Source organism: Pongo abelii, chromosome 3 (genome assembly GCF_028885655.2).
Source record: "Pongo abelii isolate AG06213 chromosome 3, NHGRI_mPonAbe1-v2.0_pri, whole genome shotgun sequence".
Taxonomy (NCBI): domain Eukaryota; kingdom Metazoa; phylum Chordata; class Mammalia; order Primates; family Hominidae; genus Pongo; species Pongo abelii.
Window position 1 is genome coordinate 95,346,110 of NC_071988.2, and position 18,412 is coordinate 95,364,521.

Consider the following 18,412-nt stretch of genomic DNA (forward strand, 5'->3'; position numbering starts at 1 on the left):
GCTCGCGCGCGTGGGGCCCAAGGCTCGTGGGCGGCCGCGCGGGGGCGGGCTGGGTCGAGGACAGCCTTGGCTGTGAAGTGGCCTTGCCGGTCGCGCGGGCGAGTCGCAGTTGCCTCAGCTTGGGGAACGAAAACGTGCTCCGCTCTGGGCTCTCGCACCAGAACGTTCCATCTTTGCAGCAGGTGCACTTGATTTAGGAAGACATTTGAGGCACTAAGAAAAGGTACCATAAAAACACGTGGTCGGCTTGGTCAAACATTTGTTTTTACTTTGTTTATTTTAGTGTTTCGTAAATAAAGGAGTAGGCGTTGTCCAGATGACTTACTAATGTTTGCGTTTCTGAATTCCTTTGTTAATGGTTTTGTCGAAGTCTTTTCCAACTCTAAAATTATTTATGGTTTCACAAAACCAAATATCAATCCAGATTTCTCAGTCTTTTCATGTATGGCTCGCCCTAAACCTCTGTCAGGTGATGAGACTTAGATTCATTACATGTCTTGGTTGCTGGCAAGAACCATGCAAATACAACAGGGTACGCACTCTTCTGTCTTCTACTTTACTAGTCTTAGTTGCAAAATCCGTCTTAACAAGATGAAAATATATCTTCTTGACCCAAAGCCTGTGAGTCCAGAAGAGCCTCTGTTTTCAGACTTTCAGGGCTTCCAGAAATGCGCTTTCATTGCCATTTGACGTCCAAAGATTGTGTCTCACTCGAGTTTTTGTATCCCCCAGTGCTCAGCACAATCCCTAGAAAAAAAGCAATGACTGGTAACGTGGAAACATAGATACTGTTTATTTAATTTAAATCAGTTAACTCCCTATTGTGTACATTTAGATCTTAGTCTTGAGTGTCTGAATTTAAAAATTACTTCCTATAGTATTTGCTTTGGACATAATTTCTTGTGACTAGGTCTTCCACAAGGATATGTGAGAAAATAACAGTGAATCAGAGTTGTGTAAGCTGTAGTAGGTTGAGTAAGAATGTGCCACTTAGTTTGGAACTACCAGCTAGATCTACTACCTAGGAAAAGCAGATTCTGTAGAATTCTATTTGTATCAAAGAATTGAGGAAATTATTTGCCGTCATTCTAAATTACTTGTTTGTATCATTATTTTTTGAATTTCAGTTGTTTTATGGGTGCTTTTCAGGGTGAGGATAACTTGTTTCAAATAGTACAACTTGATTAATTTCCCTTTGTCAGCTTGCTGTAAACAACTCCATCTCCGTGTCTTCTCCATGACCTGCATACATTGAATGGAAGTCATTACAAACAACAGTTACAACCCCAAAATTTGGTTGTAGCCACTTGCTTTGTACACACACACACACACACACACACACCAACTCATGTAGAATTCAAAACTTTTAAGTTATACGTAATGACCTCTTTATAATTTAAAATAGTTGAGTGCAAAGGTTTTGGAAAGCTATTATCCCTATGCACGATAAGAGTTACTAATTTCAGCCTGGCTGCTTTCAGTTCCACTTGATGCAGATTATAGTTATAAAAAACGTTATATATTTTGATAGTTTTTATTTTTTAAAGATGGCACTAGGCAAGTTTAGGTAAGGTAGGGGTTTTGACGCCCTCTTTGTACTGAATACCATCTCTGAAGGTGAGGTTGGCCCCAAGGTTGAGAAACACCTGTGGACTGGTGGGTCTCGGGTGGGGAGGAATTCGGACAGTGTGTTGATGCTTATTGGTGTCTCTTTTCTCTTCTAGGACCAGCAGAGAGAAGAGATTCCATCTTCCAGAGGTTGCCACTGTCTGCCTCCCCACTTGTCCCCATCCACAGTCATCTTTTTTTGTATATATAATGACACATTAGTTGTCTAGTTCTTCATAGTTAATGTGGTTTAATTCTGACATCATTTCTTTTGCCATGAAATTTACACCTTAGTGTTATTCTCACTGAAAATTGCCTTTGAGTTCGATAAACTTTTATCCCAGTGATATTGACTGTTTTAAATTAACAGATTTATCACCATTTCTGAGCTATGTAGAGCCTTAATTGAAAAAGTATCTTTGATTATTTTTTCATATTTTGGCCACATACCTATAATAACGGAACATTTACAATACTTTTTAGTGGAGAATTTTTTAAGTAGAATTTCAATAATTAATGTTTGATGGAGTTTGGAAGTTACCGTATTTTGAAGTATCGTTTAACATTTTTCTCTCAATGAGTTTTCCTTTAAAATTTGCAGTGAATTTGTTTTCCTGTTTATGCATGAGAATTTAAGTCTTATTAATTGGGGGAAATTAAAGTAATAAATAAGCCCTTCTACTTGTTGCAGCTTATTGTTTCTTGAAATGGATTAACTATCCAGGCAAAAGGTTAAAAATGAAAAAAAAAGGTCTTTGTAACTAAATTTTTCCCATTTTGTTGTGGTATGTGAGGAGTTTACAAATCAAAATGTTCTTGGTTAAAAGGCATCACATGAGTTTGTGCCCATTGCTTTTCAGTGTGAGGAGTCTGGTAGCAGCCCATCCCATTTGGGTGGGAAGGTTATAGACCTTGCACATTAATGCCATGCTCAAAGCAGATTTGCAGGTATCCTGCAACACAGGGACTTTCACAAACCCCGCTTTGGCTTATTCTACCTGAATTACTTATTTTAATTAACTAAATGGATATCCCAAGCATTCCGTGTTTACCCTGTTGCTCAGTGAATCCTTAAATCGTTAATTTGGTAGATTCTCTCTTTTTTCTCTTCATACTACTATTTCTTTTAGATTTTAAAAAAATTGCATACTGCCTACAGGTCTTGATGGAAGTTTCACCTTTCTTTGTGTCACACTGGCATTGGCTTTATAATTTTTGCAGCTAGACCACATTTTTAAAAAATCTACATTTTTGGAGCTAGTAAAAGATACTTATTTGTGTTAAGTATTCATGTCTTTTACCATGGGTAGTTTAATGATTTAAAAAGACGCATTTTATCGGTAAAAATGTTCTTTTTTTTTTTTCAGACTCTTCCCTCTACTACTTACTCTGTATTTCTGTCTCTTCTAATGACTAGGAAAGGCAGTTTCTCAGAATCATCTTCTATTTAGTTGGCAAATGTGATAATGTGGTGGTGTTCCTATCTTCCTGCTGTACCTGTTCTGCTGAAAATGAGATGTAATAGCCATCTGGCTACAATTTTGATTTCTAAGAAGTTCTTATGTCATTTTAAATTCAAAACCTAAATATTTCAACATTTGATCTCTCATATCTTAAGTTTTATTTGCTTTGTTCCAGCTGTTCAGAGATAGTGTGTTCTAATATCTCCACAATCAAGATTTTTGACTAAAATGGATCAGTAGATGAAAAAGAGGGACTAGTATTAATTTTAGATCTTATTAGTTAATCATGGTCTTACTAATAATTTGGCAAGTTCTTTAATGACCCAAATCTTTGTTTTTCAAATGCCTTGAAGTTGTTATTCTTTCATATTAGTACCCTGATGGGAGGATGAAAACAGCAGAAAGGAGCAACACCAGATGATCTTTTCATGGGCACATACTCTTTCAAGGAATCTCATGGAGCTCAGTGAAATTACACTTTGGCTTAGAGATAATTAAGTTGTGGAAGGAGGTTTAAGAGAGGAGCTTAGGTGAAATTTGAGCTGTAAATGAGTATGCTAAATTAAAGAAATGATTAGTAATAAATGAGATTTGCTATTAAGAAATTCACTTGGGATCTGAGAAAACATTTTACATACAAGGTAGAAAACTTTATGGTCAGAATAGAACACAATCTGAACCTAAATTAACAGTAGTGTTAAAGAATTCAGGGCGGGATATTATCCAAGAAGGCCTAGGCAGCTGCTCCACTTAACGTTACATCATAAATGGTTGCTGTGTTGCTATTGTTTTTATTAGCATTTCAATGACTGTGTCATATTACATTAAATCTATTGGCTCTAACTTACCTAACCATCTTGCTGCTTTTTAATGTCTAGTTCTTGGAAAATATGTAATAATTTATTCTCAGATTGAGGTCATGTTCTTGTCCACGTCATACCAACCAGGTTTGTTCACTTCATCATCTGAACTCTATGTAGGTTTCTATAATTAGGCTCATTAGAGTGTTCCTAGATCCAAAGACTATCTAAAGATCTAAAAATTCATAATTCTAAAGTGAGGGTGTGTGTATAGTTTACAACAGATGTTCTCTCCCCACTTTTTTTTTTTTTGCTGTTTGTGATATAACTGGAACTGTAATGAATGCCCTCATGCTTTTAAGGAATTCAGTTGTATTGTTGAAAAATACAATTTTCTTAATATCTAAGGAGCTCTTAGTCAGTGGTAAGCACTTTGCTGAGATTTTGCACATACAGTATGTCCTTCGATCCTCACAACTAAAGGAAGTAGATAGACACTATTACTGTTCCCAGTTAACAGATTGAGAAATTGAGGCTTAAAGAAATTAAACTTGTCCAAATTGACACAGTAAATACATGTGAAGACAAGGCTTGAACCCACATCATCTTTCCGGTGTTCTCTAGGAGCAGTTTATAATTATTGACTTATCTCACTTTTGCTTTTTCTTCTTTTTGAAACATTTATTAATATTAAATCTCATACAACTTTTGTGAATCTAGAAAGCTAATTTTGCGTGTAAATTTTATAAATTATTTTGTTAGATTCCCTCAGTTTGAGATGTTCTTAACCTAGGACCTTATGGATAGAATTCAGGGGATCCATAAAATTGGATTGGAGGTTACTAACTTCTAATAAATTTAGCATTTTTTTTCCATTGTCAATGTTGGCAACAAATACATAATATCATCAGTACATGTGACTTGCTAAAATAATTTACAAATATTTCAGTATCACAAAGTTGAGGCAGATACCACAAAATATCATCTGCACATCACTATTTTGTTATGGTAGTTAGACCTACCACTAGATCCTGTTATTTAATACTTTTAAAAAAAAGCATTTGATAATATTTCAGTAAAACTGGTTTTCCTTGTAATCTGTATTTTATATTGAATGTTTAAAAGGATTGTTCTGAGAAAGAGTCCACAGGTTTCAGCAGATAGGCCAAGAGCTTTTGTGGCACAAAGCTTAGCATCTAAGGTTCTTTCTGACAAAGTTAGTTTGAAAATGCATGGATATTGTTTAGTACAGAGTCAGAAAGTTAACTAGTTAAAAAACTGAATAAGTCATATATAATGAAAAGTTATTTTACTTTTTATTGATTTGCAAATGTAATTTCCAGTAAAATTACTTCAAGATGTGAATAGGGTACTTGGGGTATGAAACAAATCTTTTTTAAAGAGGCCATAAACTTAACACTTACAGGTATTCATTTATTTTAACAACACACCTCAAAAGACTCCCTATAATGGTGATTGGTTTTATTCCCTGTGGAATTTTGCCCTGTTTTTGGGGGTTTCATTTCTATTGTACAAACTCAAGATATCGAAGATATGCCCTAAGATATAAAGCAATTAAACTGTATGTTAGGGCCTGGGTAGAGCTTGGAATTGTTAATCATTGTATTAGGATTTTTCATCTTTTTTTGTTTGTTTGTTTTGTTTTTTGTTTGAGGCGGAGTCTCGCTCTGTCACCCAGGCTGGAGTGCAATGGCAGGATCTCGGCTCACTGCAAACTCCGCCTCCCGGGTTCATGCCGTTCTCCTGCCTCAGTCTCCCAAGTAGCTGGGACTACAGGCGCCCACCACCACGCCCGGCTAATTTTTTGTATTTTTAGTAGAGACGGGGTTTCACCGTGTTAGCCAGGATGATCTTGATCTCCTGACCTCATGATCCGCCCGCCTCGGCCTCCCAAAGTGCTGGGATTATAGGCGTGAGCCACCATGCCTGGCCAGGATTTTTCAACATTATAGAGATAAAATGGTTCATTGCAGCTCTAGTTGAAGTCATGAATAAAGATGAGATTGAAACTAAGATGTAGATTTGCCAAGTATACGAATTAAATAAACTATTGATCTTGACTAGGTTTTATTTGTTGTTACGCTACTTTTTTGTGGAAGAGTATTTTGATACATAGAAATAATCCCCCCCCTTTGTTACTTTGCTCTAGTTTATTAAATACATCATTTGATTCTAATAAGCGTAGATAAGGTGGTTAGTTTATTTTCTGGAAGTACAAGTAAACAAGCCCGTGGAAACAGCACTAAGTGCTGAAGACTTTCTGCTCTCATAATGTTTCTGGTTATCGAAATATGTCTCCATCTGTTATTTAGCAGAAACTAAGAGAAAGAGCCACTTTTGCAAACCAGACAATGAACTTTTAGCCAGATCCTCTTATGTAATTGTAAGGTCAACAAGAGAGTATTCCCATTATATAGATGAAGAAATTGCATGCCGTTGAGATAAGCTAAGTGACTTGCCTAACTTTATTATTGCTACTGATGGTAACCCAGAGCTCTGATGCTCAGGACTTCTAATTTCAGGTGAGTAATTTGTACTACATAGTGCTGCCCTGCTACTCACTAGCCACCACCTCCCTTCTTTAATTTTTGCCTCCTGATGAAGCTACATTTCGTGGCTAGCCCAGCAGTAGGCTGGGCTTTTGGAAGGGAGGGCACCTTTTCTTGCCTTCTTTGGGGGAAGGTCATTTCTGCCTTTGTGGGAAACCACCTGAGCAAGTAATGACAGGGCACATCATGTAAACAATATATAAGGGGTCAAATGGATTTCATTTTTGATATGCATTAATGGCAAGGTCACTATGTAATTTTTTTGACCAAACTACCACATTTTTTAGAGTAAAAAGGGGCATGAATGTAATGAAAATTATATGTTTGGAATATTTATTGGCTTACAAATATATTAGTGAACTTATAGAATAGTTTCAAACCATTTTCAAAATTAACATTTTAAAAGATAATTTATATCCTTTTATATTAAAATGAAAATTTATATTACATGAACATTCAGCATGAATAATTATTCCTGGTGCATATTCACATACTTGAATCAGTTCCTTAGATGTATCTTTTAACACCTTGATACTGATAATTTTTGAAAAGTTAATAAGATCTTATGCTTTATTTATTTATTTTTTTTGAGACAGAGTCTTTCTCTGTCACCCAGGCTGAGTGCAGTGGTATGATCTTGGCTCACTGCAACCTCCACCTCCTGGGTTCAAGTGATTCTCCTGCCTCAGGCTCCTGAGTAGCTGGGACTACAGGCGCGCGTCACCACACCCAGCTAAGTTTTGTATTTTTAGTAGAGACAGGGTTTCACCATATTGGTCAGGCTGGTCTTGAACTCCTGACCTCATGATCCGCCCACCTCGGCCCCCCAAAGTGCTGAAATTGCAGGCGTGAGCCACTAGGCCCGGCCCTTATGCTTAATTTTAAAATTAAATTTTCTGCAATTTTCTTAACAGTTGCAAATAGAATCTTTGCTTTAGACAATGGTTATTTTAGTTTTAAAGGTACTGTCTCTGTAGATGCTGAAGCACCACATGAACTGCTAAATGGAACAGTCTTAATTTTATATTTTGCACGTTGAAATGGGAAGATATTTTAGCCTAAATATTTTCACAGGTGCTATCTTGGTGTATCTTTTCAAAGTACTTTTCTCTGACAAATACTTAGATAAAAGAAATAAGTTGTTTTTGTGTATGATTTTAAAAATAGTTTACCATATTTAGGTAGGGGAAAATTAAAGTTTTTCTCAATTATATTCCAATATTTTACAAAATGGTAATTTATTCAAGGAAATTTTATTCAACAAAAAATATGAGCTCCATTAGAAGATTCTTCTCAGACATTGAACTATTTAAAATTGCTATTATAGATGTATTTATTTACTAATTCTGCTGTACACAAAGTTCCACAAACTAGGTAGTTTGAAACAGCAGAAATCTGTTTTCACTCTTCTGGAGGCTGGAAGTCTGAAATCAGAGTATCTGTAGGGCCACGCTCTGTCGACTAGCTTCTGGTTATTGCCAGCAGTCCTTGGTGTTCCTAAGGAGTTTGCAGCTGCATAACTCCAGTCTTTGCCTCTGTTGTTAAATGGTTGTCTTCCCTCTCTGTCTTCACTTCCCTTTGTATGTGTCTCTGTGTCTTCTCTTGTAAGGACAGAAATTAAAATTACTTGTGCCTTGTTTGAGCTATCATTTTTTAAATTAGTTTACTTCTTCCCTTCCTTTTGAAGAGATAACGTTTCTGTTTGTAAGCTTTGGTTTCACTGATTACAATTCACTAAAAACTTTAAATCTGAAGGTGTCCCTACCCCAATTTGGTCTATTTGTTGAATATGTTGATTAATAATGTCCAACAACTTTTGAAAAAAATGCAACAAGTGTTGCCCATCCCAGTGCCAGGCCAGCCCCCACAGACACAGCCTATAGGCCAGTCCTTGCAGACCCAGGCTCTAGGCCTGCACTAATGCCAGGGCAGCATCCAAAGATTCCAGTTCAGCCTCTGCAGACTTAGGCATCAGGTAGAAACTCATGGACCCACACTCTAAGTCTGCCCCAGTACCAGGTCAGCCTCCATTAATTTAGGTCCAAGCCTATCCCCAGGGACCCAAACTCTGGACCCAACCCCATGGTTCCAGGTACCAGGTCTTCCCCTGCAGATCTAGGTACCAGGGCCATTCCAGAGGACCCTGGGCAAGCCTAGTCCCCACAGACTTGGGACCAGGCTCATTCCAGTGCCAGGCTGGTCCCCATGGACTCAGGCTCAAGAACTACCCCAATGCCAGGATGGCCCCTGTGAACCTAGGCTTCAGGTCTGTATTTGCAGACCCAGGCTCCAGGAGTACTCCTGTATACCCAGTTGACAGCCCACCCCAGTGGACCCATGCACCAGATTAGCCCCCTGTGAGTTGAAGTATTAGGCCCACCACCTGCTGACCTAGGCGTCACCTGCCAACTAATCCAAGGGCTTTAGCAGCAAGCCCACCCGTGGACCCTGCCGGATGGCCCATCAAGAATTTCTAGATCCACTGACTGGTGAAGGGCTTTCCCTACTGAAGCCAGTTTATAAAGACTGGAATAGGTGCCTATTTCTTCAAGTGATAGACAGCAATGAAAGGCCGCAGGATTATGAACCATTAGGGAAACATGGCACCACAAAAAGAACAAAATAAAGTAATGATAATTGACATAAAGACATGGAGAGCTACAGGCTGCCTATCCAGAGAACACAGGTAGACAACTAGACAATATCAGTTATTTAAAATACTACAAAAGGGTAAAAACAATGTACTGTGGGAGCTCATAGCAGATTCCCAGGGTACAGGGCTCGGAAAACATTACCAGAGTGTTTTATAAGCTGAGACTTGAGCAATGTGTGGGACAGACTTGGCAAAGTGGTTGGAGAGGTGAGAAAGGGAAGGAAGAGTGTTTCAGGCAGAGGGAATATTATATGTGAAGGCCCAGAGAGAACGTGGTGCAGTTCATGAATTAAAATACGACTGGTGTGTAGTGTGAGACTCACTAAGCACAGTGTTCTTTAACAGTGAGGCTAAAGTAGCTCATGCAGAAGTTTGTAACCCATAGGGAATTTGGATTTTAGTTAGTTTTTTCCCCCAGTTTCTCAGGTCAAAAATGTTAGAGTCATGTTTGCCTTCTGTTTTTCTTTTTTTCATGTCCTACACTCAATCTTAGTAACTCCCAAGGGTTCCACTCTCAAAATAGATTCAGAATCAGACTACTTAGCACCTCCACGGCTACCCCTTTGCCTAACTCCCCATCATCCCTTGTTTGTTATACTACACTAACTTCTTAGCTGGAGTCTCCACATCTCCCCTTGATCTCATAGAATCTATCCTCCATATTTTCACCAGTTATTTTAAAAGTGAAAGTCACGTCAAAGTCTCTAAATGTCTTGCTGTCTCACAGTAAAAGCCAACATCCTTTCAAAGGCCTGCAGGGCCTTATATAATCTGATGTCCCACTCCTTCTCTGACTTCATGTCTTATCCTAGTCCACTTGTTCTTTCCATTGCAACCATTGGCCTCTTGCTATTCCTCAAAGATTTCAGGTATGCTCCTTGCTAAAGGCCTCCATACTTGCTGTTCACTTCCCTTGGCCTAGAATGCTTTTCTCCGAGAAATCTACATGACTTACTTCATTTCCTTCATTTCTGCCCACATGTCACCTGATTTATCAGAGAAGTGATACCTTAACCCACCTATATAAAATAACTCTGGCCCTCAGGTAAGTCCTTTCTCTGCCTCATGTCACACATGATATATTAAATACTTGTTGTTTTTCAATTTGCTTATATCTTCTTCAACTAGAATATAGTTTCCATAAAAGTAGGTAATTGTTTTTTGCCCTATTATTTATATTCCCAGTTCCCAAAATAGTTTTCAGCACATAGGAGACTTTCAATGTGTATTTGTTAAGTGAATAAACAATGAGCATGTGGTGGGGAGTTTTAACCAGGGAGGTGATGTAATTAAATTAGAAAACAATCACTCTGGCTGCAGTATGGAAAATGGATTAGAGGATATCAAGACAAGCCAGAGAGAAATTTTAGGAGATGTATTGTTCAGTGGCTGAACATTTGAATTGTTGTTGATGTTTAACCTTTTTAGCTTTTCAAGAATTTTCATGTTGAAAAATCTAATTTGTTTATGCAGTAAAGTAATGAGAATGTGTGAGTTGACCAGTTCTTCCAGCACGTGGACCAATACAGGCACTCTCCCATTGGACCTGCATTAATTTGAGGTTGCTTCATTTTGCCTCTTATAGTGACTCCTACAGAGCTAGGCTTGCTGAGTCTCCGCGGTGACTGATGGAGTCAGTTGGAGGGGCCAGTTGCTACTGAAAATGCTGAGAGACCTAACTCCTAATTTACCCATAAACACCAGCTAGCCAGGCTGTATCATGTCTGCTATAATTAGTTAGCGAGCTGACTTAGCACCTCAGTGCTATAATTTAAAGTAAACCCTGAACAGCCTTAGACCTGAGTATACATGGTACAGTTAAGTTTAATCTGTATATAGGTTGTCTCTTTGGAGTCTGGGAATCAGTTTATGCTATTGGTCTTCTCTGACACACTCCAGGTCACGCAGGTTTGTACTGTCTGGGTCATAATTAGCCTGGATTATACTCAGTGATTGCCAGCTTCACAGTGGCCTGTGAACAAATTACTTTGTTTAACAGTGAGTGAATCAATAATATATCAGCAGTAGCATCACTACTCACATGCTATAAAATGCAAAACAGTTCAGATGTTTTTATATTTTAAAATAAAATGTATATTCCTGTGTTAGGTGATTTCTAGTTTTTTAACAGATAAATGTGCTTCTATAATAGTGTTCTACCCTAAGAAAATATTGCTGACACAAATTGATTTATGGAAAGTTTTATTTGCTACTACTTATAAATGAGTTGTGCTGGAATTTGTTGCTGTATCTGCCGTTCTTAGTATTTGCTAATATACAAGCTCCTTGTTATCTTAGTGCCAAAAGGCTACTTAAATGAATTCATAAAATATCCTCACCAGAAATTCATTGGAAACAGTGAAAAAAGTTTGTTACTTTACTTTGAAAAATAAAAACATCAAAAGTTTTATTTTATTTTAACTTGATTTGTCTATAATTACATACAAAGTATTGGAAGGTACAAAGCACAAGCTACAAAAGATCACTTAAGAAATAATAGATAACCTGAATAGCCCTCTATATTAAGGAATTTAAGTTTGTAGGTTTAAACCTTCCCAGAAAGAAAACTCCAGAATCAGATAGCTACATGGGTGAATCCTACCAAACATTTAAGGGAGAAAAAATGTCAATTCTTTACACACTTTTCTGGAAATTTGAAGAGGATAGAATTCTTCCTAACTCATTCTACGAAGCTAGCATCATCCTAGTATCAAAGCTACATGATAACATTATAAGAAAAGAAAACTATAAGCACCTCTTATGCATGTAGATGCAACAATTTTAACAAAATTTCAGATGAAATCCATGATAATCTGGAAAGGATAGATACATAATAACCAACTGGGATGTATCCCAGGAATGCAAGGTTGATTTAACATTTGAAAATCAATTACCATATTAACAGACCAACACTCCAGAAAAACATATGATCATCTCAATAGACATAAAAAACATTTGGCAGTATCCTCATACAAATTCTCACCAAACCAAAAATAGACATAAATCATAAACTGAATGTATAACTTAGGCCCATAAAACATCTAGAAGAAAACACTGGAGAAAACCTTTGTGACCTTGAGTTAGGCAAATATTTCTTTTATACAACACTAAAAACATGGTCCATAAAAGGAAAAATTAATAAATTGGAGTACATTAAAATTAAGAACTGTTCTAAAAACACGAGAATAAAAAGGCAAAGCACAGACTGGGAGACAATATTTCAAACCCCATATCTGATAAAGGACTTGAATCTAGGATGTACAAAGAACTTTAAAAATTCAAAATAGGAGACAACTTACTAAACAATGGGCAAAAGACTTAATTATTTAATTCACCAAAGAAGATCAGAGATGACAAATAAGCATATGAAAAGATGTTCAACATCAGTATTCATTAAGGGAATGCAAATTTAAAGCACAATGACATACCACCATATGTCCACTAAAATGTCAACAGTTTTAAAACCTGACCATCTTAAGTGATGACAAGTATATGGAGCAACCAGAACTCATGTACTGTTTGAAGGAATGCAAAGTGGTACAGTGTCTTTGTAACATGGTATAACAGTTTTTAACACATTTAAACATACAGTTACAATATGATGTAGCCATTCCACTTTGAGATATTTGCTCAAAAGAAATTAAAGCAGCCAGGAGTGGTGGCTCACACCTGTAATCCCAGCGTTTTGGGAGGCTGAGAGGGGCAGATCACTTGCGGCCAGGAGTTCAAGACCAGCCTGGCCAACATAGCGAAACCCCGTCTCTACTAAATATACAAAAATTAGTCAGGCATGTTGGCATATGCCTGTAATTCCAGCTACTTGGGAGGCTGAGGCATCAGAATCATTTGAACCCAGGAGGTGGAGGTTGTAGTGAGCTGAGATCTTGCTACTGAACTCCAGCCTGGGTGATAGAGTGAGACTCTGTCCCCCCCCAAAAAAAATATATTAAAGCATATGTGTATAAAACATATTAAAGTATATGTGTTATAAAATGTAACATCTGTATTTTTCATGATCAAAAACTGGAAAGAACCCAAATATCCATTAATAATTACAATTGAATGGATAAACAAATATTGGCATATCCATACAATATAATACTATTCAGCGATAAAAAAGAAATGAACCATTCAAACATGCAACTACGTGAATTAATTAAAAAATAATTATGCTGAGTGGAATTAGCTGGCCAAAAAAGAGTTTGTAGTATTTGATTCAATTTTTATAAAATTCTTGAGGATACAAACTAATATATGGTGAACAAAAGAGATCAATGGTTGCCTGGAATGGTGAATTGAGGAGTGGAATCTGGCAGAGACAGGTGGAATGGCAAAATTTTAAAGGTGCACCTGGAAAGTTTTGGGAATGATAGATATGTTCATTTTCTTGACTATAGTGATGTATATATATATATAAATACTCAGGTATATACATATGTTAAAATTGTACATGTTAAATGTGTCCGGTTTATTATATGACAATTATACTGAATAAATCTATTACAGAAATAAGACAGCAGAACAAGATTGATATATTGAATTTATCATGACATTTCATGTCTTGAAAGCTATTAAAATTTTTATGAAGAGTAGACAAAATTGGAATCAAAAGTAGAGTTTACTTAGAATGTCTAGTTGTGATTGCATTGTCTAAGCAATTTGCTCAGTTATTAACTCATAAATTATGATTGTTATAAAAATACACTTTTGTGGTAAACTAAAGTGGTTTTCAAACAGGTCATACACAAGAATCACATGTAGGAAATTATTAGACATGCAGATTTCCAGGTTTTACCCCTGCCCCCAGGAATTCTGAATTGTAGATGTGGATTGTGGGGTCTGGGAATCTGCAATTTCAGGCAGTTTTTGATGTGTGTATCCATAGACCACATTTGGAATTGCTTCTTAGCAGAACATTGTTTACATCAAAATTGCATGAACTAAGATAAATGCTATGGAAGACTGGTGCCATACTATAATGGTGTATTTTCGATCTGGTTCTACCTGTATGTCCACAAACCTACTACAGAGAGCAGTTGACTTGTTTGGAGCACAAAGTTTGCATTTTGTATGTTGTCGGATATTTAAAGCACCTGCCCTCATTAGAAAATTAAAAGTGTACAGATACCACAAAGAATTAAGGTTTATAAGGGCTTCCTTTCCTCCTCCTCTTTCTCTTCTGCTTCTTGTTCTTTCTCCTTTTCCTCTTTTTCATAATATTTATTGACCTACGTTTGATGTTTTTTGTAGTAATCATGTTTTTACCGGGCCGTTCAATAATGAAAGGACAGGGGCAGAAGGAAGAAGGGACCACCTTCTACTTTATCAGATACCTTTTAAAAAAATAAACACACAGAGCAATGTAATTCACCACTTTCAAGTTTGAGGTCATGGAGAACAGAAAAGCCTTTCTAGAAAGTATTTCTTTGTGCCTTTCTAGAGATAGTTTATATCGTCTATCAAAGTATAGCACTTCTTACCTTCTGAAATACTTATAAACTGCCAGGAAGTAATCTTCTGTGGAAACTTACTCCATTAGAAATGATGCCATTGCATCGGGGAGGAACTACACTATCGGTTTACTGACCTGATCCCCACCATAATCAGTGACAAGCATGGCAAGACTCACAGCTGTTGTCCGGGGCCATGCCTGGGGCCATGCCTGGGGCCATGGAATAACATTTTTCTTTGAGTAAGTTGAAAGAGTTGTGTAGTATGAAGCTCATGACTTCAGAGTCTTGTGCAGGATATGCTAACCAAAAACGAACTGATTTCGCCTTAGAGTCACAAGATTGTGGGGCTACATGTATACATAGTGGAGTCCAGTCTTCAAGATGGTTGCCAGTTTTAACTAGGCTGTGCTGATTGATCTGCCTCTTTAGAAAAAATAGCAGAACTTTAAATTTAGGCAATATTATAGTCCAGATCTTGAGTATGTGGTTTGATAATTTATATGAATACATAAATGTGTGTATATGTATATACATATGTATGCATATGTGTATATAATATATATGTTTTATATATATAATACATGTGAAAGTTGTGAAGAAATGTACACTGTCATTAGCACCTTAGTCTATTTGAGCTGCTATAACAGAATACCGTACACTGGTTGGCTTATACAAAAACAGAAATTTATTTCTTATAGTTCTGCAGACTGGGAAGTCCAAGGTCAATACACCAGAAGGTTGTGTCTGGTGTGGGCCTGCTTTTTGGTTAATAGATAGCTGTCTTCATGCTATGTCCTCACATGGCAGAAGGCACAAGGGAGATCTCTGAAATTTCTTAAAAGGACACTAATACCACTTAAGAGGGCTCTATCCTCATGGTATAATCACCACCCAAAGGACCTACCTCCTAATACCATAACATTTGGGGTTAGGATTTCAACATATGAATTTTGAAGAGACATGCACATTCATTTTATAGCAGATAGATTATACTGTAGAACTAAATAACAGAGTTGGAATCCTTCACAAAATTATAAAATATTTATGAACCTGAAGAGTAGGTGTCACTATAATTGAAAAAAAAAATCAAATTTTGGGTGCTTGGAGAATCATGGTGGTTTTATTGAGTTTTGTACCTTAAATTTGTGCAGTTTATGTTTCTTATTTTCTTTTTAGTATTACATTTATTGTTTTGCTTTCCACAGACATGAAGCCATTATTATATCAGGAACCGAAATGGCCAAGCATATCCAGAAAGAAATACAGCGAGGTGTGGAATCATGGGTTTCCCTTGGAAACAGAAGACCTCACCTCAGTATAATTTTAGTGGGAGATAACCCAGCAAGCCATACATACGTCAGGAATAAGATAAGAGCTGCCTCTGCTGTAGGTGGGTATGTGTTTTAGTTGTAATTACTACTAAATATGTTTTCTGTTTTTACTTCAGATTGTGATAATTATGAATGATAATTATCAAATAAGTGCCATTTGAATTGCATGTATTATTATTAAAGATTATTCAGTTACCAAAGCTTATGTTAATTTCATATGATTTTTCTTCAAATTTCTTATAGGGTTAATTCAGTGTGTTATTTCTGTGGCAAGATATGCAAAGAATAGTTTACATCTAAAAGGCCTGCTTTCATTATATTTGCTTTAATCAAATAATAAACCTGACTTGTTCACTCTGTTAAACTTGGCCTAATAGTTGTGTGGTAGTGATATTTTTATTCTCTTCAAATCTACTAACAGTTGCTTATCTCAAACAAGTACAAATTGTCACCTGGCATTCCAGGCCAAAGAATGCAAGTGGATCAAGAGGAAACACCTGTACTATTGGAGAAGTCCTTCCTGATGATGCATGGAACATCAGAACCTTTCATTGCAGTAGGAACAGTCCCACACTGTGTCAGACACTATTGATGAAAAATCATATTCAGTTAGTCAAGTGACCTTCTCTACCTGTTTTTCTTCTAGGTATTTGTAGTGAGCTCATTCTAAAACCTAAGGATGTTTCTCAGGAAGAACTTTTGGACATAACTGATCAATTGAATATGGACCCAAGAGTCAGTGGTATATTAGTTCAGTTACCACTACCAGGTACACAATGCTCCTCTATTTATCTGGTTTTGTTAAAAGTGAAACAAAAGGCATATTTCAACATCATATCATGATACTGCAAGTAATTTATAAAATACATTCCGAAGGGGACTAGCTATTATACTAGTAATAGGTGTAATAATGATTTCTGAATGATTTGTGCTTACGTTGACAAAATCCTTGAAAGTAAAATATAGGCATTGGCAATAAATACACTCCTTGTTTTGCACAGTAGTATGGGACCCTAAAAATGACGATGTAAGATGAAACTAGGTAATGTGATCTTAATAATCAAAGGTAAAAATAACAATTTTTCCGTGACCTTTAAAACTTCTTATCAAAGCATTGAAAACTCTCCTACTGTGGTTCATAAATGTATAGGGAAATGAATAATTAGTAAAACTAAACTAATGTTTTTTAGTACACTGTAATTTAAAACATTAGAAACATTGAGAAAGTGTATATGATATCTTTGCAAAAGCTCGTCAAAAGTAGTTGGAACAGTGTTTGTCTTCTATCTAATTCTATAACTTATATGGAATGGGCGTCTTTTGTATGTCTTGGTGAATTGAACTGTTATATTCCTTTCAAAGTTTAGATTAGCTCCCAGTATTTTGTCTGTTGTACTTTCAATGTTGTGAAATTTCTCTGAGAATTCCTTAACATTTAAAGGAATTTCAGTGTGAAGTTTCACATTGGCGTCACTTCATCTGAGATGTTGTTGTCTTTTTTATTACGATCACTTTCCTCATTTGTGTGATGGATTCACCCTCATTAAGTTCCTCTGGCTGCGTAACTACATCTCTGCAAAGGATTCAGTGTCAGCATTCTATGGTCAGCGATTTCTCCTACAACTCCATTTACATTAAATTAGAATCCTATTGAAATGACCTTATTTTTTATGTTTATCAGGCTTTTTCAACATAGTACTTACCTTCACTTCATGCGGGCCTGGGTTTCTCTTGTCTTTGTTTGCTGTTACCATTTTCAGATCTTCTGCTTACATCCAGTTTCCATCCCAGCATTATCACATTTTGTTTCTTTGCTATACTTCCACTTTTATAGGCTAATCCCCTGTGTCTGTTATCCACTTTTGTAAAATATCATGTGGGTTTATCTCTGGGAAACATGCAGAAAACACACTTTGCCATCTATGTTTGAAGATTGTAAATGTGCAGTGACCAATCATTTGAAAGAAGTGCTATGACTGGTCACTGATCATCATCTCATTTGTTATTTCTGTAGTGATTTGTGGGCTAAAGAGCTAGCAGCTCTTGTATAATTACTATGAAATTTGAAATGTGTTTTTGGAGGACTAGTATTATTTAACTAAATTGTTGTTCTGAAATTTGTGCATATTTAAACTGTGCAAAATGAGGACTGCAGGTATAGTATAGGTTACAGTAGCTTTGTAGTTTTGAGTTCTGTAAGCTTTGATTAACAATCATGTGATGTGCAAAAAGTAAAGGTATATACTGCTATTATATGGGATCTTTACGTGGTATTAATATTTTTCTTTATCCAACAATATAATGTAATATCTTAGCATATGTTACAGCTTTTGTGCTGTTTACATTATATCAAAAATTCATACTTCTAATTCTTTTCCTCCAATATAGCTGCACTGACAAAAATCATTAAGTTGATAAGAATCTTAGAAGCTATCAGTTTCCCCCTGAGAAAAATATTCTGGCAGATAATGCTTACATTAATGATGTTAAAGTTAGTATCACTTACCTCTAAAACTAGAAAAAAAATTCAACAT

General features: G+C 36.4%; 1 protein-coding gene across 11 annotated transcripts in view; it reads left to right on the forward strand.

Annotated features, from left to right (window-relative positions):
* The window catches only part of MTHFD2L (methylenetetrahydrofolate dehydrogenase (NADP+ dependent) 2 like), a 145,335-nt gene that overhangs the window by 1,835 nt on the left and 125,088 nt on the right, over positions 1–18,412 (forward strand). For 5 of the 11 annotated variants that reach the window (XM_024246335.2, XM_024246336.2, XM_054554055.2 and 2 more), the window contains exons 2-3: positions 15,753–15,937; positions 16,525–16,647. In XM_024246335.2, coding sequence (XP_024102103.1) covers positions 15,753–15,937; positions 16,525–16,647 — 308 coding nt within the window. Of the gene's footprint in view, positions 1–1,724; positions 14,787–15,752; positions 15,942–16,524; positions 16,648–18,412 lie in introns of those variants that run through there. The other 6 variants (XM_063723457.1, XM_054554058.1, XM_024246337.3 and 3 more) reach the window with 5 other exon arrangements.